At 46.8% G+C, this 26,293-nt stretch overlaps 1 protein-coding gene across 2 annotated transcripts in view; it reads right to left on the bottom strand.

Annotated features, from left to right (window-relative positions):
• Positions 1–4,120: 4,120 nt before the first annotated feature.
• The window catches only part of ola1 (Obg-like ATPase 1), a 41,632-nt gene continuing 19,459 nt past the window's right edge, over positions 4,121–26,293 (bottom strand). For both annotated transcript variants that reach the window (XM_036541180.1, XM_036541179.1), the window contains exons 6-11: positions 24,989–25,069; positions 24,528–24,625; positions 12,682–12,822; positions 11,965–12,061; positions 8,820–8,942; positions 4,121–4,680 (exon numbers count right to left, since the gene is read on the bottom strand). In XM_036541180.1, the coding sequence (XP_036397073.1) occupies positions 4,579–4,680; positions 8,820–8,942; positions 11,965–12,061; positions 12,682–12,822; positions 24,528–24,625; positions 24,989–25,069 (642 nt within the window). In that variant the 3' untranslated portion in view covers positions 4,121–4,578. The remainder of the gene's footprint in view (positions 4,681–8,819; positions 8,943–11,964; positions 12,062–12,681; positions 12,823–24,527; positions 24,626–24,988; positions 25,070–26,293) is intronic.

Genomic DNA, 26,293 nt, shown 5'->3' on the forward strand with positions numbered 1-26,293 from the left:
CTTTACTTTGGATGCCAGCCGACATTTTCATCCTCCTGATCAAATTCTGGAGATTGGGTTATCAATATTACGCCCCCTTGTGATTCAATTCTGAAACATAAACGTGTTAATATCTGAAAATTATAGTGACTATATGAATGGGCATTTTTTCCGTTTATACAACATTGACTAATATATTAATTGACTAGAGGGCGGTTTGCTATGGTATGTAAATGTTAAAATTGTACAGTTAAAATGTAAAAATATCAAAATGGATGTGGTATTGAAATTCAATTCCTGACCGTATCACACGCAAAGAGTAATGGTTACTATTAATAGAAACGCCGTGACTGACAAGGAAATTGAATTGTTTCATCGCCGAGTGTTGCACGGGAGGGTAACCGCCTTTGAATGAAAGCATTTATGGACATTTCTGAATAAGAAGGGCGTCTGTTATGTAGTTGAATCCAATTTCTCCCGTTACAAAAACGAACTTTTAAAACGAAATTTAACTGCTGTCTCGCCACCCATGAAAGAGTGCAGTTGCTCCAACAAACTTCGACAGTTCGAGCACGTCACGGGTGTTTCTCCTAACTGAAAGATGGTTTTGCAGAATTAAATCTCGATCTGTTCCAAGTTCATTCAGCTCCAAGGGAAGGCAGTACACATCACATAATCAAATGTTGCCTCTCTTCCATTAACCAGCTATACTCGCTTTTTTAAAAAAAGGAAAACGTGGTGCATGTCATCTTAGCCGACAAGAGAGCGACCAGTTTACAAGAACGAAAGAATGCGTAGTTAACACATGACACAGGCTTTCCGTAAACATTTACGTTCACGCAGTCCGACGTCACAGTCACAAAGGCAGTTAACCCACATACATTAGAAGACCGAACCTTGGACACAGAACAGGTGTTGGCAGAGGCTGTTTCAAGCAGCGGGGAACATTCGGTGTTAGGAGGTGTATTTGTAATTTGAGTTCACACCAAGCCTATTAACAGTAATCATGTTTTGCTAAGGTCCTCCCACTAGAGGGAAAATCCGTATGCTTTGCATTGTCCCCTAAAGCATGGTCGTATTTATCTGTAGCTATTTAGCAGACATCCCATACTGTTTCATGTGAAGGATTATTCAGATTTTCACAAGTGCTTTTACGATGACACTAAACTTGCGTGATTTATGACAGCGCGGTTTGATTTCTAATACTCTCAGTTCTTTGAGCTGGCTTTAAACCCATCGCTAGTCTTGGTGTGGTGCCACTGCGGTTTGCCTCTGGGTGCAGTGGCACCAGTTGATTGATGATGCTGACAGAATATTTGAACAATGAGATGGAAAGAATCTCCAAACAACTACCAATCATGCTGCTCTTTGATTGCCTTCAAGCTGATTTCATTTTGCAAATCAAAAACATCAAGACATATTCATGTGAAGTACACAGTAATACCAGTAACAGCAGTGGGATAGCATTTTAAGCGGTAAAAAGACAAATTATCAGTAAAAATAAAAAGTCAAGGACAGAAGAATGCTTTGCAAAATATACAACATATTTCACACCTCAAAACCGATATTAAGCTTTTGGCTTAGTTTACTACACTCTGCATGACTACAAGTCAAAATACATGAAAGCAACATTTAAATAACATGTATTGAAAATTTCAGCTTGTTAATAAAGCAAAACTTTTCACATGCCCTGAACAGACAGGATACAAGCAGTGTTTGCGTACAGAGTACAAGTCAAATCTGCTCTGCTCTGGTGCTTTGAAACCTTGCCTATTGGTATTCAACCCTAAAACGGTCTGCCTATGATTAAAGGCCAGAGGATTTTTATGGGGTTTTGTCTTGGGGGTAGCATCTGCATAGTTCTGAATAACTTTATTACTGTTTGTTAAATTTTACTGTCGGGCGTTCAAAAAAACAAAAAACAAAAAAAAAAAAATTCCAAGAAACCACAGCAAAAGCTTAAGTCCCAGACCCTTGAAGCTGCAAAGATGGCTTCAGTGAGTCTCCAGCACTGACACAGCTCCTTTGAGAAAAAAAGGACAGCTCAGTTACCAGTGTACCTCCAAACTGCAGACACCACATGGTCGTGACTAATAAAAATATGAACATCCCCAGCCAAACTCTGACTAAACAGTAACATTAGAAATCCGTTCCCATCAACAGCCTCTATTCACTCCTGATAAATCACAGGGATTTAAATGACATTATTACACTAAGATGAGAAGTACAATTGTGAGTCTCCTTCACACGGATTAACATGGAGTATCTCCAACGGACGTCACTCAATATCCAATGGCTCCGGCATCTATATTACCACAGCCCTAGCTTCATTTTAAACCTCAGACTCTTCAGGATGAGGGTACTAACCTGAGAACAGGTGGTCCTTCTCTAACACTCCTACTATATTTGAGGATAATTTCAGAAGTGTGCAGATCCCAATGCTTATTTCAGACAGAGACAAGAGGAGCCAACATTCAGTGATACCGTGGAGAGGGTTTGCATATCAAATGGGCTGTTTGATACCTTCCCTGGGTCTGGCATCCCACCCTCTCCAGGGGGATTACTGGGTGTTAGTCTGTGTAATGTGGTGATTCGCTCTGTATGATGCTCCACGGCCTCCCACAGTGCGAGACCCACTGATTTACGCATTATCTGTTCCTATTAGCAGCCTAAAGAGAACTGGATACCAAGAAATACATTTTATTACGTATCCAGATATTTTTCCCACCAGTATTTTACTCTCTTAAGAAATTCTAATGGACAGCAAAACGGGCATTTTAAGCACTACACGCTCATGCTTTGGAGAGGGTTGCACGTGTTTTTCGTTTGTAACGGCGTGATTTTAAAGCAGTCGCACACCTCGTGATTTCTGCAAAAAGACCGGTTTTTATTTAATCTCTTTGCCTCCACCTGTGCAGCATCATACTGCTCAGGGAAATACACTCCAGTGAAGGACGAGCTGCTCGGAGGTCTCACCCTCGCAGCGCATGCTACACTGCCCTGCACTGCTGATTGAGGCCCCTCCATTCCGCTGCACGAGTGCCTCACTTTTGCTTACTAACTACAGAGGAGAAAAAAAATCTGCGTCTGCGGTCCGGCAATGGGCGTCACATTTTTATTTTTTGGTCGGGGGGGGGGGGGGGGGGGGACGACGACGACACAATCGTTTATTCTTCTACCAATTTAAATTTGGGCAGATAAATATGGATAAATATGGCCGCTCGTTTAGTGGTTTGGTGGTCGTTTTCTGTAAGATAATTAGACCAATTAAACAACCGTCAACATTAAAACTGATCTATTTTCACTGCACCCACAAGCTGAGTGATAATGAGAAACTACATTCTGGAACAAAGGCTGGTAAAATGCTGGTCAGACCCCAAAGTCAAAGCATGTTTGTACTGGGGTGCAAAGACATTAAGTAAAGTGATCATGCACAGTGCAAATATTATCATCACCACTGTGATTCTCCAGTGAACTACATTCATACTCAAAATATTTTTTTACCTCCCAAAAAAGAATACTTTACAGTCCAATTACATCTCATGTATAATTTTAAAATAACAAGCAATTAATATCACCAGTATTTTTATGTTTGGTTCCTCAGTAGGTAACCATTTCTTTCAAACATTCAAGTTCAGCCAGATGGACCTAAAGCAGAATCATCTTAGAAATATTTCTTAAACATTTAAATGAAAGTAGTTCTTTTTATTTCTGACATATTAAATTTAGCTGTCAACGAAGAGTCACACGACAGCAGTGGTCATTCATTGGGGGTCCCAGGTTCAAACCACTTTAGAATCTCAATTCTAGAAAACTGTGCTTTCCCGCACACCTGCTGAAATTTCACAGACTACTATCAGACACAAGAATGCAGAGCAGTTCCTAACTGCAAACACAATCTGAGAAAAAAAAATCACTCCCTGCTCTCTCCCAGTGCTCTGTATGAAATCATCATAACCCTACCCTTTCCCATCCGATAAAAGAATCACTCCACGGATACAATTACAGCCCCCCCACCCTTTCTGCAAGACCCCCGTCCCCCTTTGCCTTTTAATTCCGTAATCAGTCCCCGGCAGGTCTCACTATCGCTGCGCGCACGCCGAGCACCAGTCAATACAGACATCCCCAAACACACGCAGGCTGGCTTTTTTCTCAAATGTTTTATTGAGTGTAGACATCTGGGCTACTGTAAAACATGCATTATCTGTGGGTGCAGGAGAGGAGCCGGTCCCATTGTTCCCCCTGTCAGCCATGTCAGGCCTGGCACCGCTGATGGAGATTAATGAAGTATCAGGAGAGTAATGCGCTTCTTCAAATGCTCCTACAATTTTCGAGTGGGGGGACCCTAATCTTAAATAGCAAAGCTGTCAGTGTTTAGCGGATCTGTGCATTAGCGGGAAAGGGGGGGGGGGGGGTCGGTATTTTTTCCCCCCGGCCCGAAAACAAACAGAGATAATGTGACGGTGTGCAGGAAGGATGGCCGTTTTCCTGGCAGGTAGCAATCATGCCTTCCTGTCTCATTCTGCCTAAAACAAAGAACATCTTTTTTATCCCCTTGCAGCACAGTTCGTTCTGATAGGTGCAGCAGCGCCGCGGCGATCACTTCTTCTTGGGCTGGTTGGGCGTGTTGAATTTGAAAAAGATTATGTCACCGTCCTCCACCGTGTAGTTTCTGCCCTGTTGTCTGTATTTCCCAGCAGCCTGTGAAATGGACAGAGAAGAAACGTTTCATTTAATATAATGACAGAGAAGGCAAGCCGTCCGCTGGCTAAACCTATACAACATTCAAGCAAAATGCGCACACACACACACACACACACACACACACACACACACACACACAGACAGACACAGACACAGACACACACATACACACATACACACATGCACACGCGCACGCGCACACAGACACAGACACAGAAACAGACACAGACACAGACACACACGCACACACACACACACAGACACACACACACAGACACACACACGCGCACACACACACGCGCACACACACACACACACGCACACGCACACGCACACACACACAGAGACGCACACAGACACACACACAGACACACACACACAGCCATTCTGTATTCATGAGATGTTTAGGTTTCCACAAGCACAAACCTCTTCTTTTTCAATTTGTATTTATAAATACAAGTAATATGCTTGTAACACATATGCAGTTTGCACTCAAGCTTCTAAACACTCAAAGTGTTCTGAGTTCCAACACGTCTTTTGAATACTTTCGCCGAGCTTGTAAATAATTGACTTGACGTGCTAATACAGATGGGTTTTTGCATTCTGTTCCCACACAGTATACAATTAATTAAAGAATCAATGTTCCTTTTAAAGGCCCAGGAGACCGTTTAATCCAGCCTCAATACCAGCAGAAACCATTGCTGGAGGAGGAGGAGGAGGGAAAAAAAAATCAATGGCTATTTGTGATTCCTCAGTATGTATTAAAGCAGACAAGTCTAACTGGTTCATTTGCACTTGAAAGCTGCCATCTGGAGGAGCAAGCTTCGCCTAGGCAGATATGATTACTAATGATGCGATATCCCGGTACACTCTGCGCACCACATAGCCGAGCTCCAGACCCGGCTTCCTACCGCTGACATTAAAGCCCAGGCCTTTAATGGCTGCAGCTCCAGCCCACAGAGGAAGGCTGGAGTCGGCCTGAGAGGAGAGCCTGTGTGAGGGGCCTGCCTCCACTCATTACATTACATTGCATTACATTACGGCATTTAGCAGACGCTCTTACCCAGAGGGACTTACATCATTTACAGGTTTTTTTTTTTACAATGTTATCCATTTATACAGCTGGATATATACTGAGGCAATTGTGGGTTAAGTACCTTGCCCAAGGGTACAACAGCAGTGTCCCCCCAACCTTTTTGGTTATGAGTCCTGCTCCTTAACCACTATGCTACACTCACTATGTCATTTACACACTGCGCTCACATTCCCAGAGCTCAGACGTCAGCCTGGGCCTGCCATTCATTCTGAGTTTGGATGGATTCTCAGAGCTGCCACCGACACAGAACCTTTTTTCCAATGGGTCCTCAAGATCGCATCGATCCCATTCCAATTCTGCTGTTTATTAGAGTTTGTCAAATCTACCCCTTCTCTCCTTTTTTTAATCAATGGTGCAAGCGCTTTATACATAATTTAAGTCCCTAAGTATAAAAAGGGACTGACTGGGATAAATATGTAACTGAAAAACATATATAGCCAATACTGAAAACATTCAGCACACAGACAAAACCACTATCCAAAAATAAATACAAAGCACCACACTTCAGATCAACCATATTTTCTCAACAGAAAACTGACAGGAGCAAGACAGCAACCTGTAGTTTTTGCTAATCTCTATGTATGAGGTATTCATTTAACATTATAACCACGCATATCCATGTGACTGTACAATATTATGACATACAACTTATTCAATATTTTCTAAAGATGATTTTCCTTCAATAATTTGGCATTACAGGACATAATTTTGATCCATACTATGTAACTATTACTTTCAGAGTTATTACATGTATCGAAAATGTATAATCAGTCTACATGAATAATGAAGCCATACCACCACCATAATTACTCAAACCTTACACACAGACGTCTGTAGTCACACGGGACCTGTAGGTGGCGCTGTTTGTGAAGAATGAAGAGGTCTCCTAGGTGATATTAGGCAGTCATGAATCTTCCATTTTCCCTCTCCCAGGGTGTCGGATTCTCTATCTTCATCCAGCTCTAATCGGGGCCAAAGGCCCTGCCTCAATTACACACTAATATCCCACTCGGAAGGCATTGGTGGGGATTACTGACAGTAATTTATCAGGTTCAAACTGGACTGCGATCTCTGCTTTGTTCTGATCAGTAAGTGATTGTCTAATCCACCTATTCAAGTGGAAAAAACCCCTCCATATTACACGCGACTGGGACAGCGCTGCTCGGGACAGCGCTGCTCGGGACAGCAGGACACGTGCCAGTTTGGACGCTGTCCTGAACGTTTTTACGCAGTCTGACGCGTTACTGATCTTAGGCCTTACTCTGCCTCGCCCTGAGGCACAGGCCATGTGTCACGCTTGACGGCTGTCCTGGTAATTCAGTTTAAAACACCAACATAATGATTGTTTCATTGCCCCCTTTGCCCCCCCCCCCCGCTCCCTAATGGAACCCCATCAACTGTCTCTCTCCTGTCAACGCATCCCTGGGCTAACGCTCCAGACGGCGGTAGCTTCCCTCACACGCGCTGTAACCACAGAGCCTGACACATTTACGCTCCTGTTCCTCAGGGGTATCAGCATATCTCGATAAATCAGTGCCGTCAGCCCGGAGAAATCACAGTGACAGTGAAGAATTACAAGTCCCACAATGCACCACAGCAGAGCGAACCCTGACTGGAGGATAGGCGCTGAAGAATACTATAGCTGTTCTTCACGCTACAGGTCCCACAATGCACCACAGCAGAGCAAACCCTGACTGGAGGATAGGCGCTGAAGAATACTATAGCTGTTCTTCACGCTACAGGTCCCACAATGCACCACAGCAGAGCAAACCCTGACTGGAGGATAGGCGCTGAAGAATACTATAGCTGTTCTTCACACTACAGGTCCCACAATGCACCACAGCAGAGCGAACCCTGACTGGAGTATAGGCGCTGAAGAATACTATAGCTGTTCTTCACACTACAGGTCCCACAATGCACCACAGCAGAGCGAACCCTGACTGGAGGACAGGCGCATCTCTGCTGACACCATGTGAGAATGTGTCAATGCGGAGGGATGAGGGGATACCTGGCCAACAAAACCTACAAACAGTGGAACAAATCCGTCTGTGTTCAGCTGCTATGGACTCCTGGTCACTACCGGTGAATGACACCACTCAGACTGTGGGACTCAATCTGGCCTCAGGGCTTGATTAGGGTTCAGTTTGGACTCGGTTTGGGCTCAGCTAGGGCTCGGCTAGGGCTCAGTTAAGACTTGGTTTGGGCTCGGTTAGGGCTCAGTTTGGGCTTGGTTTGGGTTTGGTTAGGGCTCGGTTAGGGCTCAGTTAGGGCTCAGTTTGGGCTTGGTCTGGGCTCAGTCAGGACTTGGTTTGGGTTTGGTTTGGGCTCAATTAGGGCTCAGTTTGGACTCGGTTAGGGCTCAGTTAAGGCTCAGTTAGGGCTCGGTTTGGGCTCAGAACAGGCACCTTCATCACATGAGCCACTCAGGAGCTTTGTCACACACAGGATCTTTGACAGTCCCAGCTGCGCTCGTGTAAAAATAACAGAGCAGTAAAAACTAACAGCACATTAGCAGCTATAAAAGAAGATATGCAGCCCGTTTTATGCGGTGTTCATCAGCGAAACCCTTCATACGTTAGGAATTACACACTTTGTTTAGCTTGCCTTTTCGAATCAGTGTCAGGCTTGGAACAGGAATCTAGGAATCTCACTGCACATATGTGAATTAATGCCCTTCTCCCGCACTGCCAAAAGCCAGGGTTTAGTGGGAGAAAACTGAGCATTTCTGCTGCTGAACACACAGTTTGAAATTAAGAGAGAGAGAAAGGAGTTTAAGTCCACTGAAAGGAGGTTTAGCTCAATGGTGTCTGGTGTGGTGGAGGACATACAGTCATTTCTACCTCTGTGAAAAGGTGAGACGCTTTGGAAGTCACAGTTTCACAACAACTGTCAACTCCAGTGACATTCTGTGTCTCAGCTCACACCCGAGAGCTCACCTTTACAGTGCGCTCACAGGACACCTCGCTAGCTCCAGCTCACACCTTTGTATCACGCTCATAGGAGATCTCATGCATCTCAGCTCACACCTGAGAGGTCTCACCTTTACAGCACTCTCACTGCCTTCCTCCTTAAAGTCCTGGAACTTCATCACTTCGGCCATGATGAAGCCCTTCTCGAAATCCGTGTGGATCTTCCCAGCTGCCTGTGGGGCCTTGGTTCCTTTCTGTGAGGGGGAGGGAGGAGAGGACACACACACACAGGAAGTCATTATATTACATTACATTCATTTAGCAGACGTTCTTATCCAGTCACTGTCAGCAACAGTGTCAGACCAGGCTAAAAACACTCCCAGACCAGGGAGTGCGAGCACAACACCATTCAAGCCCTACCACAAGTTACCTTGTGCTAACAACCTAGACAAGGGAAGCCAAGTATGCTACCATACATCAGTCATCGCAATACTTCATGTAAAACAAACAGCAAGTACTAGAGCTGTTCTGGAGAAGACGGACCGCAGAAGGGGACGATACGGGGCAGGGGTGCAGACTGTGTGGTGCAGCTCGAGGCGGGGCACTGCTGATATTGGGATAGCACTCCGCACCGCTGCACCCCTCTCCCGCCACAGCTCGCCCCTGATAAGGCCCCAGCGCTATCAACGCGCCCAGCAGCGATTTCGGAACCCCCTTTGCGAGGCGGTATTGATTTGCGACCAGGCAATCTCTGGCTCCTTGCGGGTTTCGGCTTTGATTTCTGGCTCTCTCCTGTGCGAGGTGTGACACTCATCGCTGAGGTGCGATCATACCCATCGCTGGGTTCACTGACCTTTGTGGATCAAACCCATTTTCAAATGGACAGTGAGGCTGAACAGTGTGGATACTGTACAAAAAAAGAAAAATTCTCTAACGTTCTCTGACGTTGTGTTAAACTATTCTGTCTGCTAACATGCGGCTCTGTAAGGGAGAAATAATCGTGCCTATTGCATTTCAAAAGGAGTTTTCATGCTGTAGAATAAATTTTAGCATAAATTTCCTACACATGAATTCAAGAAACCCCACATGTTAAAAAGAAAGCAGGAGGAGAGGAGGAAATACAAAGCAATGCTTTTGTCAAATATGTTTTGGTCCAGAATATGAGACTTGTCAAATATTTAATAATAACATTTTTAGAAAATGTTCTTATTCAGACCGACTTCCAGCACAATACTACAGAACTGTAACCATTCAAGTTGAAAAATGAGCAACAGTGTCCTTCAGAAAAAAAGAAATACACTGGGTCATATTTAGTGTTCACTGCAGCTTTTGTTTCTGATAAAAGGTGTCTTATTAAAAACTATAAAGTGGAGGAAAATTATGAACAACAACAACAAAAAACCCTGCCGTGATGACTGGTCCCTGTCAGCTTGCTCTCAAGCCACAGAGGTGTGTTCAGAAACTGTTGAGCAGTTTTAATTATGTATGGAACAAGGCTGGGGTCAACATATTTCATGCCAAAAGAATGATGCGTATTTAATGACCCCAATACATTACGATCCCTGAGTAATTTCACTGATGGAGCGCTTGTAAGGTTAACTACAATAAATCAGCATCAGGGTTTGTCTAAGTGGAGACAAATACATCTGAGTGTGATTTCTGTGTACAGGGCACTGCAGGGGTTATACACGCCACACACACACGCACACACACACACACGCACACACACGCACACACACGCACGCACGCACACACACGCGCGCACACACACACACGTGCGCCCGAACACACACACACCACATGCCCCCATACACACACGCACACGCGCACACACACACACGCACGCAGACACACACGTATGCACACGCACACACACACACGCGCGCCCGCACACACACACGCGCGCCCGAACACACACACACGCGGGCCCGAACACACACACAAACACACACACACACACACACGCCATATGCCTCCACACACACACACACACACACACACTCACACACGCATGCACGCATATGCACACACACGCACACACAGGGCAGGCTGATAGATAATACTCACCTCGAGCCTGCCTAATAAAGCATGCTAACAGGGCTAAGTAGCCTGACATTACAGAATGCAGTTTTTACAATGCAAGATGTATTGGGTTAATATAGTTACTCACTGATGCTTACCTGACTGAATGTCCCTGACACTAAATCAAGGCTAGCTGCAATCTGTTATCTGACAGGGGCAAAATAACGGCACTGTTTCATAAGAGCACTACCACACAGGTTTGCATTATTCCACATTACATCTGAATGTTGTTTTCTTCAGGCAGAAACACATGCATCCGTTTAGAATATTACTCACGTTGCAGCTGCTGAAATAGATCCTCAGTATCTTTTAATTACAGCTATGTAAGATTCATGTCAATTTTGTATCAAGACATCCATTAATCCAGGTCAATATAGCCATTTTCTCCACTTAACTAGAAGGCTTTTACTAACAGGTAGGACTTTACTGCCATATCGTTAACCTGGCTAGGTTATAATATTTTCTTAAGTTAATAAAAATGGCTAACACATGTAAATGTAAGTTATACATGTTTCCCTGTGTGAGGGTATTTCCCACACAAATACAGCGGTGTAACACCCAGGCAACCAAACTGTTTCTGAGTTTAACCCAAATGAGGCAGAGAGAAGACGCATGCACACCTAAAGCACCTTCCAACAGGTACAGATACCATTATTATTATTACATCATATTATTATGTCCTTTTATCTCCTGGAGTACATGCGATTACACCACCTCCCGTCTGTGTAAGAACCCATCCTGGATAAGGGCGTAATTCTGCCGTCTGAGACGCAGACAGCGCCGGGCGGTCATGGCGGCCGAACATTGGACTGATCCGGCGGCGACCGGGTGCGCACGGAGAAAACCCACATCAATTTGAGTGCGGACAAACTGCCGTCACACAGCTTAGACACGCACAATCGAGAGGTGCCTTATCTCTGCCAGCAGGAGGAGCCGGCAGGCAGATCCCGACACGATGGGGGACATTCAGCCCAATGTAATGGCCCACAATCAATTGCTTGCCCTCCTCAATCAATGAGGGCCCTCACTCTTCACTGTTCAGCAGCTCACGAATAATTGAAGTTATCCCCGGACAAAAAGCAACCCCCCCCCGGTCTGTAATGAGTGGCTAAAGCGCTAGCATGACAAAGTTGGAATTGGGTGATGTGTATCTGGTCCCGGAGGGGGCAGACGGGACGGGGGGGGGGAACGTACCCTGATGGTCCAGGCTCGCACCTCGTCCGGGCCGGCTGTGAAGAAGTACTCCAGCTGCAGGGCCGCATATCCGCTCTTGATGATCTTGGTCAGCACACTGTCACACACAAAAGCAACACCCTTCAGCGTCTGCGCCTCGGCTCAGGGAGATAACGCACCGATCGACGCGCTGGACGCTGCCTCCTCCGCAGGGTCTCTAACAACCTTTAACAACACGCTTTTAGACACGGAGCGGACTGTTGATCTTTTTTCACTCTGCACATTTAAGACCCCTCACTTGACAGATGACAGCGTATTAGCTCCGATAAACAGAGGCATTCCTCGAGAGAAGGAGAGGGCTCTGGTTTGAACGCGGAGGACTTTCGTTTTCTGGAGTGGTCTAATTAATACGCATATGCGTCGTCTCCTTCAGCACTTTCCACAAATTATCTCTACCTCGTTTACCGTGCACCGAAGCAGCCTGCAGTCAGAGCCCCCCCACCCCGAGAACAATGCACCTCAAAACTCCCAGGTTGTAATTATCCCTGAGATGGCAGATGACAGTTAAAAACTTAATTTAGAATATAATCCTCTGACTGAGACATTCTGCAAAGAGAAGGATCCCCGCTTTATAATGGTAATTACTCTGTCATTTATTATTCTATCAGAACAAGCAATTAAAGGCGCGCGAGGGAAACAGCTGATAGTAAAGTGCAGGGAGAGAGAATGCTAATTAACCTCTGCGTCTTGTGCTCCTCGCAGTACTTCTGCTTCTCCTCCTCGCTCATGTCCTGCAGCTTGTTCTCCAGGCCGCCGCTGAAGGGGATGACCAGAGCGCCGGGGTCGTGGCTGTCCACCCACTCCTTAATTTTCACCAACCTGCAGACAGAAGAGAGAAGCGGGTGGGGGGGTGGGTCAGTGGTGCTGGCTGTGGGGTCACGGCGCGTTCTGACAGAACAACATTCATTATCCTCCGGTGCATGCATATTCATGAACCCGCTCCCTCGCAAGGTGCCTGTTTACGCCGCCGTTTCGGGGCGGCACTCGGCCAAGGTCGCCCTGCAGACACGTGCCACTTCCACGTTGCTGTTGGTTTTTTTTTTTATTTTTGCTGGTTGTGTTTGTTAGCTCCTCCCGTGGCATTCAGGTTCAACGCCGACGCTAACGTAGATGCTAATTAAGCTGGTTATTTTAAGAAGCACAGCACTGCACAGGTTTTGTCTTACATGCCCGGTAGCAGTCAGTCTTGAGAGGGGCTGCTTTCACACTATATTGTGCTCAGCTGATTATCCTGGGACCTGAGGACTCTTACGGCCTATTCATCCCCCCAAACTTTTGTTATTCAGTCATTTTAAAGCTCTTCTGAGTGTTTTTTTCTTCTTTTTTTACGACTCTAAAAGAAATAATTGTTCTGGTAAACAGGAAGGAGCAGTGGGACAGCTGACATTGCGGGACAAAGATAGCCTTACAGTAGCTAATCGCAACTCTCTGCCTGAACAAAGTGGGGGTAGGAGGAGGGGGGGTGGGGGTGAGAGCAATTATCAGATTAGGCCCACACCCTTTCAGCAGCAGTCTGGACGAGACCCAAAGAGCTGCTTCACAAAAAACCCATTTTCACACTTCACTTTGCCACAGCTAAGTGCCCGCATTGGTTCGGAAGGGCTTCAGTAATTATCTGTAATCCAAGTTTCCTGTTTAAAACCTGTTCAGTGCTCCAACAAAAAGAATTTGCACACCTTAAATACCAGGGTTTTACATACAACAAAAGCAGTTAACCTTCCGTACACAAAATTATCCTCTCTCAGTACAGAGAGTCTGGTAGACCACCATAACATCCAGTAATACTGGTGTTTTTGGTTTAAGAGGAAAAGAATCATCCTGATAATTAGTGCAATCATGTTGACAATTAGTGCATAAATGCTCACTTATAAACTTGAATACATGCACAGAAAATCCCTGTATGCTGAAAAGGAAACAATGAATATGATTATCATGTCTAACATACGGATTCAATGTATCCATTCACAAATACATCCATTCAACCACATATAAAAACGTCCATAATTTGCCATTTACGTTGCACTGACAGTTCATACAGTGCTGCCTATTAAGGTGCTGCACTTATAAAGTGCAACTGAGATCTGACAGCCAGTGACGTGCATCCAAAGAGTGTGGAAATCAAACCGCAGCGCGAGGAAGCTGACTGCCGCTGAAAGAGGAGGGAAAGAGTCCACGTGGAGGATAACAACCGCGGCCTGTCACTTTGAGAGCCCTGCCATCCGTTCTCTGGCAGGGTCTGCATTCCTCAGGTACAGTGTTTGGCAGCCAGGGTGAATAATGATCTGCAAATCGCTCTCCCTTCCCCGGTCGGGGGGCCGCGATCCCTGCGAATCAGCCATTGTACCTGAGACTGTAATTGGTGGGGACCCGACAGAGGAGAGCACTGCCAGCCTGCGAACAAAGGGGTACCGGGCCAGGGCTTGACGGACAATTTTCATAATGTGGAAGCAGAATCGGGGGCGAGGGAGAGACGAAGGGAGGGAAGGCGGGGGGTACGGGGGTCCCTGGGACGAAGGGACACGGGTTTGCCAAATTCCCCGCCACAGAACCACGGTTCTGCCAATTAGGGAATCCAAAGCTGCATCAGAGGCCCCGCCCACTGCTCAAACGCTGGCTGCTTATTGGTGCCCTTCCCCACCGCTGTGCCACTATGCCTGCCCATTCACAGGCGGAGACACACGCAGGCTTGAGCACGATTTGGATTAAGATGAATAACAAAAGCATATTTTTAAAATGTCAACTGTTCATGCATCAGCTTTAGGAAACGGATGCATGGAGCGGCGGAAGAGACGGCTGATGTCCGTTCCTCTCTGCGGAGGCAGGCCGGGATGAGCAGAGATGGGGAAAGGCAGACTGCGCTCACTCATGCCTGCACTGGTGCAGTGGCAGTGTGGCAGCTGTGCAGCACAGTGCTGTTCAGACACTGGTCTCCAGCAATGCCACACCAACTGACCCCTGGCCAGAGCCGGCGCTGCCATGGGGGTGCTTAGGGGTGCGCTGCAGCCCCAGACGGACCTCAGCGCACCCCCAGCTGTCTCCTTATATACCGATGTCTACATAGTGTTTATTTAGTTTTTTTGTTGTTTTGTGCTCCCTGTGGATTGCAGGTGAGCCCCTCTGTGTTTTCTCCGGATGACGGGCCTGCCCCGGGCTCGGACGAGCCAATCAGCAGGGCTCCATGACAGAACCATTTCAATGCTTCACAAACGCCGGTGGAGAGACGCCACCAGAGATTCAAAACGCCCACTGGGAAAAAAAAAAATCTACTTCCTGTGTGAAATGAAACAAACACTGTCCCAAACATACAACTTTCAAATATAAAATGCAAAAGTATTCCATTCCTCATATTTTAGTTTACATACCAAAACTAACAAATTTCTGCCGGTTTTAATCATTCGACTACAGAACTACACCACAAAACACAACAGCTGTCACAAGGACGAAGCCGGAATAAATGGAAAGAGTGGCTGTCTGGGAGCGGGTAAAGGAGAGATACTTGTGTCCACAGCTTTCGTAACACAAGGTAACTTCTCATACAAATAAGGCATTTTATGAATTTGAATCTGCGAGAGAGAACATGACTCCAGACCTAAGCTCAAAAGCAGCCTGTGTCTCGGAGTGCAGGTAATCACTCACATCTCTGCTAATAGAAAGATTCAGCACTTTCTAGTCCAGACCTCCTCCTTCTCTGAGCAAATGATGCCTGAAATTTTTATTCTTCTTATAATGGAATTTCAACGGCCTTCACCGCAAATCTAGTGGAAATTTTTGCATATTAAGTGGAAAAAATTAAATGTTAACCACGTTTTAATGTGATTAAGGCTGACAGGGACATTATTTCTGGTAATCATTCACCAGCCTAAAAAACTCCAACAGACTGAGGAACAGGAAATGCTCGCCCCTTCTGCTGTACGTCCCAATCAGAAAATAAATAAATATTTACTTGATTACACTGCTCTCATATCTACACTAACATTCATATCAACACGATGGAAATTACAGATATCCATTTAATGCTTTCAAAACAGAAACTGGAAAACTACACAGATCATTTACTAAATTAAAATACAATGTAGACTAGACCCTCTCAACTGGACATATTACAAAAAAAGAATAGAAAAAATACTGATAATGAAAAAATACCTATAAGTTACAGCAGATTTTAGAACAATTAAATATGTAATGAAACAACTAAATAATGTACCAAAAAAAAAAATGCTTCACTACTGCCATATGCTCTTTGCAGTCCTTAAACTACCGTGATTCTGAATGGGAGACTTGAAAAAACAGGTGAGTAAATTTCTGAACAGGATGACCCGAGGTAATCTAGGCATCTTCCTCCACCAGCTGAAATCCCTCCACGCTTGCATGGTGTTGCATTTGCTTAGCTTCTCTGTGATTCAGTTATTTTTCAATTAACAGTACAGAAGGGGAAACGAGGGCATTTACTGACATCAAAGACGGTCCACTTAGGGGATAAACTAGATAATGGAGTGGCTTATCCCTGCCGAAACAGGAGACTCCACCTCAGAGGGGGTTTGAATGAATTACTCTATAGTTTATCTGCTTTTCCTCCCCACACCCCTCTTTCTTTAGCGATACCTCGAGGTGTGGAACCGCTCCAGAATTTGCACTCGCCTCAGGCCGAAGCGAGCGGTGTGAGAGCTTTGATCTGCTGTAATGACTCGGGAAGGGACCCCGGCGACGAGCGCAGGGCACAGGAAGAGCCAGCAGAGGCTGGGCTTTACTCCCGGCAGTGTCTCACCTGCGTCCACCCGAGCAGCTTTATTATCACCATTACGGCAGGTAAGCCCATAAAGGAGCGGGACAAAGGAGACAGCACCGGGGCTCTGAAAGGGCCTGCTCAAACCCTGCTGACTGCTGAAAGACCGGCACTGTAATCCTCTCACAGACAGTAAATCTGCAGTCTCTCCCACTCTCTCTGTAGCTTCATCACTGACCCCACTCCCAGGTGGACAGGGAGGTGAACCGCTACTCCTGAACTGGTGCCAACGCTTCTGGCTGGCTTGCAGACAGACATGCCACTTCTGGGCACTGTGTTTCTCAGTTAAACTCTGTACTATTTCATTACATTACTGGCATTTAGCAGATGCTCTTACCCAGAGCAACTTACATAGGTTACAGTTTTTACAGGTTACCCATTTATTTACTGAGTTTTGGGTTTAATACCCTGCCCAAGGGTACAGCAGCGGTACCCCAGCAGGGAATCAAACCAGCAACCTCTCTGTTACAGGCTCTCCTCCTTACCACTATGCAACACTGCCACCGCTATGCCCCAAATGACAACTTCGAAGTGTTTTTTTTTTGCCTCCTCCTCCTTGTCGGACCGCCTCAGCGGAGGGAGAATGGCCACATGAGCTCATGACGCTGATGCAGGCTGGGAAGTCGGGGCTCTGTGGGGTGCCTTTCATCCTCACAGCGGTATGTTTCTGGTGCAGACACTGTGGTTCTGTATCGACGGCTCTCTGGCCCCTTGGTCTGTGGCCGGTGGAGGAACGGTCCCTGGGCCAGGGGGCGGCTGATCCACAGCTCCCTGGACTTACATTACATTACATTATAGTCATCTAGCAGACGTTCTTATCCAGAGCGACTTGCATAGGTTGCAAATTTTTTCCCTTTATACACCTGGATATTTAATGAGGAAATTCTGGGTTAAGTACCAAGGGTAGCGAAGCGGTGCCACAGCAAGGAATCAAACCTGCAACCTTTCCACTGCTCCTGCTCCTTACCACTATGCCACACCACTGCCCTGCCTCATGGATTTCCCTCATCAGACTCAATGCTGCTGCTAAAACAAGGATTCTGTTTGGTTCAACATGGCTGCTTAATTGATCAAAAGTATCACGTCGAAAACCAGACTAAATCACAAATATAGAAACGCAGGAAAAACCTTTTAGTATCACAAGCTAGCATCAACCTTTTAAAGAATAATAAAAAAAGAATAGAATGTGATCAACTGAAATACATAATGTAAACATACTACCTTTAAATGAATGCTAAATTATCATGACCGCAGTTTGTTTGTCTGTAAACTGGCAAAAATGAACTGCAGATCCACATTCAAGCAGTAATCGTTTTTACAGCAGACGTCTCGCTGAATAATTCTCACAGGGCAGCGGTGCTGCCACCCACCGCAGCTGAATGGAAAAAGGAGAAGGATAGAAAGTTATCAGGATGTGACAATTCTGACAGGAGCAGGCAGAGTGTGGAGCTACGGATTCTGCTGCGGATTTCTCTGTCTCCCTCGCTCCCGAAACGCCGGCCCTGGTGACAGCTTAATGTGCACCGCATGAAATATTTATTCTCATCTTGTGTCGAGCTGTCCAAGGGAGTACAAAGAGTGTCACATATTAGAATAAAAGCAGAGGGAAGGTAATCAAGGACACATGTAGCAGCAGCCAGGCAGACGACCTGTTCCAACATCATCTCCCCATTCATAACAGTTCAACTATCAGCCCGATAACAAGCTTCCAGGAGCCGTCCGAGGCCGCGCTAAATGCATTTATTTAGCTTATTAAAGCCGGCTTCTGCAGGACACTCGCGGTGACACCGCCATTTTGTTATAATAACCTTATCAAAAACAGAGTAAATAGCACAACTTGTATCAAGCGTAACCATCAAAATACGTCATTATCCAGCCTTTTCAGAAGCACATGTGGCTCCCTATGCTCTCAATATCGAAATTAAGTACTGGCCGTGAATGATCACCATTGAGGGCTTTTTTTTTTTTTTTTGGAGATAGCCAGGCATTCCTGCAGAAGACGCAGCTCTCAGGTTGCAGAGCTGTTTAAGAGGCTGCTGCCACTGTGCTCATGAGAACACAGTCCTGCTTCCCTAGCATTTCTCACTGAAAAACCATGAAAGCTCACGCTAACACAACACAATCACATGTCACACAGGGCCAGACCAACACAGAACACAGACCCACAAGCTCGCTAAAAATACCCAGCCGCTGCACACACTCTCCGCTCTCCTCTCCTGAAATGCAGAAGCACTGAAGGTGCGAACAGCGGCAGGATCGTGCTGATGGACCGGCTAATGGCTGACAGCAATCGTTTCACCTTAGCCGCGTACATTCCTACGCACGAGCTGGACACATGGTTTGCTTTCAGTTTTGTGGCAGGGCATTCCACAACAAACGGCAGTAGGATTACAGCAGGAACTCCACGGACAGAGCCAGTCGCCTGGGTGAAGTAGAGTTACCAAACACAGAACTGGCAGCAATTACAGAATCGCGATTGTTCATTTTATTGTTTTAGAGAGAGTGCTATAAAATTTGAGTGCCTCACACCAGCGTCATGGAAAGCCACTTGGCACCGTCTTTGACCTTGTCCATTTCCACAAAACACACAGGACACATAAATGAAAACTGACATGATTAGAGACCAATCGGAGCACAGACAGTGTCACTTAAGCAGATTTGAAGAGAAGATGTTTTAAACCCTGTGGACATTTTAAAGGAGCCTCCCACTGCAATGCTGTCTTCATACCACATGCATGTGCTACGTGTGAGTCCACATCTTCATCATATGAGCAAAGCTGTTTAGGGGAAGAACTACCTCCACTGCAGGGACAGAGAACTAGCAAATCTGTGCTTCGTCCTTGCGTGAGGACAAAGCCCTGACACGGACGCTTACGATCTCATTACTGATAACGGGTCAGGAAAGGCTCTATCAGTGACAATGTAAGGACCCACAAGTCCTTCAGTGACCCAACACAGTGCAAATTAGACACCAGAGCTGGCTCCAGATATACCGCGTGGGTAATCAGCTGGCTCCAGGACGACTGCTGTAGCTCCAAAAAGACCAGCGGCTCCATCCACTTTCACCTTTTTACAGTGCAACCAGTCTCTCTGCTCTCTACAATTTGCGCTCACGACAAACTGAAGCCGAAAGTTTCTCGTGTAAGCGCTCACAGACGGCAAACCGTCCAGCTTACCCACCAGAAACTGCTGTCGGGTTTCAGCATTTCCAGACAGAAAGCAGAGACGGCGCATGGATTCTACTCTGACCAGCTCGTTTTTAGAAGCAAACGCTCGTAAATTTTCCAACGTCTCCGAGAGCATTGCCGGCTTAGTGCGTCAGTTCATAAAGCTTGGAAGGCCTGTTGTTTCTGCACCCTATAAAGTTTCAGATTCTTGGGCATTATGGTTTCGGGCAGCGGGAGTGGGTTTGTGGCCGTGGCTTTTGTGATGGTGTTCTCAGCGGAGCAGAAAAACTGCGTTCCCACAGTCTGTCCAGCCTGGTCTATTCTTACCACTCCCCACACAGATGCTGCCACACGGGCCGCTTTGCATTACTTACGTTACATTTGTTTAGCCGATGCTCTTATCCAGAGTGACTCCCAGCACAACAGAACATGAGCGTACCCATTCAAGCTGAATGAGCAACAGTGTCAGACCAGGCTAACAGCACTCCCAGAGTAGCGAGTGTGAGCATAACACTGTTCCAGCCCTACCACAAGTTAACTTGTGCAACCTGATGAGACAAGCGAAGCCAAGTATACTACCATACATCAGTCTGGTACACTTGATCTGGTCACTAGAGCTTTTCACCTTACACACACTCACTTTTCATACACACCGGCAAGAGCGGAATCTTCACACAGCACCAGACACCACCGGACAAACCAGCAAAATGTTCTGACATTGTTTTAAAGAGACGTACACTAACAGCTGCATGAACACGGATGCATTAAGCTGAATACAGATATGTATAGAGATATACAGATACATGCACAGGCAGAGATACATGGAGCAGCAGGAGCTCCTCACAGCCTCAGCGCCCCCTTCAGGCCAGGCTGAAAAGTGAAACACCTGAGGCTCCAATACACAAAACTACACACGGCCCTAACCAAGCGCAAACACATTCAAATGTACACACACACACACACACGCATGTGTGACCACAGGTGACCAGCCCTTCAACACGTCCCCCAGCTGTCTCCATGGGCTACAGCCCTGCTGGAAACATAATCCGAAGAGAACCCAAACAACTCGAGCTACCAGCGTTGTAGAGGCTCAACACTTTGTTTTCACAGGATTTAGAAAAGGTAAATATATACATCTTTTAGACAGGTAAAATAAATATATCACTCTCTTAAGGGTGCGCATTAAAAACATCTTTATTGGGGAAAAAGTTCTCAACTGAAGTAATGAGTTTCCTGCACTGCAACATCTGAATCAGTGACCTAAGGGCAGATTCTGTCTTTGTTTTGCTAAACTGGAGGAAACCGGAGGATCTCCCATCATCCCCCAGCTTGTTTGTGCCGCTGCCTCCCCTGCTTCATGCGCTCTCACACAGGCTAACAGTGCTAACAGCGCGGGCCCGCGGGCGTCGGCCGGCGTTCCCGGCACCGAAACGCTGCCTCGCATGCTCTCTCTGACGCGCCAACTACGCCACGCTCACCGCGGGGCAGAGGAGGAGGAGAGCGGGGGCCTCTCCTCAGCCTCTCGAGAGATGCCCTTCCCAATCACGCAACACTTCCCACTCATAAAGACATGACAAACACTTCCTCAATCAGCTTTTACGAGCAGGAACGTGCAGGGGGCAGCCTGGGCCTGGCTGGAGGGGAGAGCCGAGCAGCAGGCAGCCCTCTCTGCGCGGAGGAAAGGGCTCTGCGGTAAAGCCTCCTCAGGAACATCACTCGCCTGGGCCCGGCTTTGATCTCCCAGCTGCAATTACACTAAAACCCAAACGAGACCAGAGTCGCCGCCGCTCCCACTTCAAACGCGCACACAGACGCAGGTTCCCGTACGCACGCACGCATACGCGCGGTACGGAGGCGCACACATGGTGCTGCGCGGTAAATGATGTACCCTATCCAGCAGAGGACCCGGGGAAAGCACTGACCTCTTTCCCTCCTCTGATCTCTCAGATGAGCGTCTCGTTAAAGCCATGCCGTTTATTAGTATTTAAAACGGGGACAGCACACCGGTGTCCGGCGCTCTCCGCCGATGGCTCCAGTCTGCTGCTGTACCCCCGCGCCCGGCTCTCTGCCTAAATTACTCCAGAGGAAATCCAGCTGCACAGATGCCTTACATAACGGGAAACATGTTAGCGCTGATCAACTGCAGGCAAATAACACAATCAGAGCGTGCACACACACTCACACCACCACAACCAGAGCTGTAAAATCAGGAGCTGTGACGAGACTGAGCAATTAAAATGCACACCATCTTTTTATATATGGTTCTATGTATGTATGTGTGAATCTATCAATGTCGTATATATATATATATATATATATATGCGCATATATGTGTGTGTGTGTGTATATATAATATTTGGAGACAATGCTGTACATCCATCATTAAGAGTGGCGTATCCTTTAAAATACATATAAATACTGTAAAGTTGTGAATACATCCTCCTGCTTGTTTTTCTTAGTTTAGGCTCCCCTCTCTTCCTTCCTTACATTAAAAGCAGAGAGTGCAATTTGTCTTCCCGTTTGCTTTGAATAGTCCTTAACCATGTCATCATCACAACTGGTCTGGGGGGGGGGGGGGCGTGGAGCCTGCCGACAGTGAAATGGCAGCCTGGCGTCACGGCAACAGACCGCCTGCCATTAGGGGGCTGAGAATGGCGTTTATTCCACAATTAGAGGCAGCCGGATCTACCTGTAATCATCTCCGTACAGGTGTGAGCGGCTCTCGGGCCGAGGGAAGTGAGTCAGTGCATGTCAAACACGCACGCTTTGATGTCTGCATTGTTCAGCAGAGAGCCCTCAGGACACAGCACTTACAGTCTGCATGTTTAAAAAAGAAAAAAGGCCAAAGATTTATTGCGTTTCATTTCAATCAGGTAAAAATAGAGAGAAAAACCCTTCCTGCTGATGACACGTTTTACGAGTCGTGAATCAGTTGATTTATACCGGGCTCAATTAAAGCGGGCCGCCCACAGCTGTCAGGGAGACAGGCAGGCTTCTCTGTCAGAGTGCTTTAAACAGTCACCAGCGGAAAAACACTGCCGAACCAAGAAAAACAAGCCACCGAAAGACAGTCAGCAATTCCAAAATGGGAAAGCCGATTTCTGCGCCCCCCCCAAAATGCGACACTGTGGCAACAGTGAGGAGGGCTCGATGGACAGCAGTGACCCTGCTAGTCGTCTTCTCTGTGGAAGGAGCTCCAAGTCCAGCCAGACCTCTGAGAGAGGTCAACGCCCTCAGGAGCAGAGCAGGTCTGCAAAGCACCCGTAAACCCTGAGGGAACGTCTCTCAGCACGCGAGACACTGGGCTGCCCCCTCCAGTCAGGACACTAAGTGCTCGACAATGCAGAGGGATCTCTCCCTGCTCACAGGTCTCAACCCAAACTGGACGTTTATTCCCTGAAGAGAACTGTCTCCACTCTGATCACTCAATCAAAGGCAAAGACGCTTCTTCTGGCAAATAAGTGTGAGAGAAACTATCTGGCACCAAAGTGAGGCAGCGTGTTAATTCTCTGATGACAGAAGTACCGTCAGGCTCTAGGCTGCACGGAAGAACACAAACCTGACATGAAATTACACTGCTTTTTCAACAGTCAGCAGAATGCAATACTAATTTTATGTTGACCTATCAGTCAATAGTTTCTATAAATCTAGGAATGTGAAGTCCATACTAAAAATGGAGCATTTCATGACATTTTCCCAACTACTGCACACAACATCTGAAAAGAGTGAAGCTGCTTCAAATTCCAATGACACCAAATATGAGAGAGAGAGAGAGAGAGAGAGAGAGAGAGAGCAAGAGAGAGAGAGAGAGAGAGAGAGAACGAGAGAGAGAGAGAGAGAGAGAGAGAGAGAGAGAGAGAGAGAGAGAGAGAGAGAGAGAGAGAGAGAGAAAGAGAGAGAGAGAGAGAGAGAGAGAGAGAACGAGAGAGAGAAAGAGAGAGAGAGAGAGAGAGAGAGAGAGAGAGAGAGCGAGAGAGAGAGAGGGAGAGAGAGAGAGAGAGTGAGAGAGAGAGAGAGAGAGAGAGAGTGAGAGAGAGAGCATTCCAGAGCACATGGCATTCAAAAGACAGGCTTCCTGTAATTTATTGGGCAGGCCCATGTGATATTAATCGCTGCCTTTGGCTTTTGGTCCACGAATGTTTATTTTGCAGTTGTTTAAAGCCTTTTCTGTCTTTGATACCTTATAGAAATGAGAAATGTTTACATGAAAATGGAAACCATGTGCTCATAAGTAGCTAATGGCGTGCAGAGATCGTGGGGGGGGGCTGGACTCCCCAGGGTACTGTTTTGGGTCACAGCGGGCTAGGTGACTCCTCCAGGCAGGTCATTCCGGATGGATCCTAACCTGGACTCATCTGTGGTCTCATTAAAGCAACATCAGCAGGCTCTTACCCCCCGACCTGCAGCTGGAGCACTGTGCTCCGACACAGAGAGAGGGAGGACTGCTACATACCATCCACTATTTCAAACGCGCCGCTCAGAGGAGCACAGGGACACGGAGACATTTTAGCGCCGGGTAATACGCAGTGAGTGTGACTTCTGGAGCTTCGCCCAGACCGCGTGCTGTGACTCACCATTTGTTCTTCTTCCTGATGTAGTCTTTTTCCGAGAGGTTGACCAGGTAAATCATCGGCTTGGACGTCAGAAACAAGTATTTGTTCAACACGTCAATCTGCAACAGACGGAAAGAGAGAGGAAGGCTTCCAGACGATCGTTCAGGACAGTTTCCAAACCCTGCTTTGAAGCCCAGTGCAGGAAGTGAAAGAGAAGCATGTAAATCAATGAGAAACACAGGCTAAGCACCGCAGGGGAGCATCAGTAACGCTTTCAGATCCCTATCAGTCACAACACATGTCATTAGTTTGTTAAAAAGTAATATTGCAATATTGGAAACACTGCGTCCGCGTGCATTAAGTCATGATTTGCACTGCAGAAACTCTGCAACAAAAGCAGGAATCTGACTTTCAGCTTTCAGATGAAAAGACTGCCTTAATAAGGCATATTAATACGTTTGAGAGTAAGATCAAAGCCCCACCTCCTTGTCGTTCCAATCGTGACAGTAGCGGACATGTTTCTTTTCATCTGCTACCCAGTTCTTGATTTTGCACATTATGTCCTGTTTGGGATTAAAAGGGAAAGAGAAAGAAGTCATTAAAGCAGATGAAAAAGAATATAAACCCAGCAGGATACTGGGTAATTATTTCCTAAATGGACGGCATCCTGATGCCAAAATGAACAATGCGTGCTCATATCAAACAGGAGAGGCAGAATTCTGACAAGGACAGGCTGCACAAAGGCCTACCTCCCCCCCACCCCCCATCCCTTTCTTCAAAATCAGAAGCAAATGCCTTGCAGAGAATGATTCAAAAACCCTTATAAACAGCACCACTTCGTACCGATTACTTTAATGAAAAGAGCTTAGTTCAGTCGCTTAAGGCATTGAATCTGGAAAATGTGTACAATAATGAGAGTTTATATAAACTACATTAACTTATTTTTACCTTTGCACTCTGTTACACCTGAGTATGCAATCAGATGGCGAAAATGCACAAGGTAGCAATTAAGCCCTGCTTAGTCAAGACAAAATATTAGGCTGTTCCCGTGATGTTCCTGCGTTCGTTATCTGAGCCAACGTGGCTGAGAACTGCAGGTGAGATCAGCACGCGATTAAAGTGAGAACGGGTGGGAAAATCGGAGGGAGGGAGTCAGGAAATTCGTAACAAAGAAATTGAGCCTGTTATTGTTGATCCAGCCCCACAGAAATTAGCGGAGGGCGTTCTTTTTTTTTCCTCCCTCGTCAACTTCATCTCCTCCTCCTTAAAGGCCCTCCCCACCCCGCAACCCCTCCCCCTCTCCTCCCCTTCCCTCCCCAAACACGGCCGCCAACCTCACAATCACACCCCCCCACCACCCCTTTTTAAAAAGAAAAGAGGAAAAAAGGCTGCCAGAGCCTGAATTACACAATGGCGGGGAAAGCTTGAGCCAGTGACCCCCGGCTGGCGGAGTCCTCGGCGGACCCCGGCTCTCTCTGCAGGAATTCTAAAGGCCCTTTAGCGCGCGGGCCGAGCGAGTGGCTGGTGGAGCAGGCAGCGCGGGGGACAGCCCCTACGCACTGCGCTGTGCCGACCCCAATCCTCACAGAAAGATTAATCATCTGTGAAATGGAACCGGGGAGAGGGAAGCGACACGGGCCCTCTCCATGCACCCCCCCCCGTCCCCCCCGTCCCCCCCCCGCATGGGCGACACAGGGGCCGCGGACGGCTGGGTCCTTCTTCAACAGGCAGGTGTTAATAAAAGGCGGGGGCGGGGGTTCTGCGGGGGTCAAACACATTCTGCTGCC

This window comes from Megalops cyprinoides, chromosome 11 (genome assembly GCF_013368585.1).
Source record: "Megalops cyprinoides isolate fMegCyp1 chromosome 11, fMegCyp1.pri, whole genome shotgun sequence".
Taxonomy (NCBI): Eukaryota; Metazoa; Chordata; class Actinopteri; order Elopiformes; family Megalopidae; genus Megalops; species Megalops cyprinoides.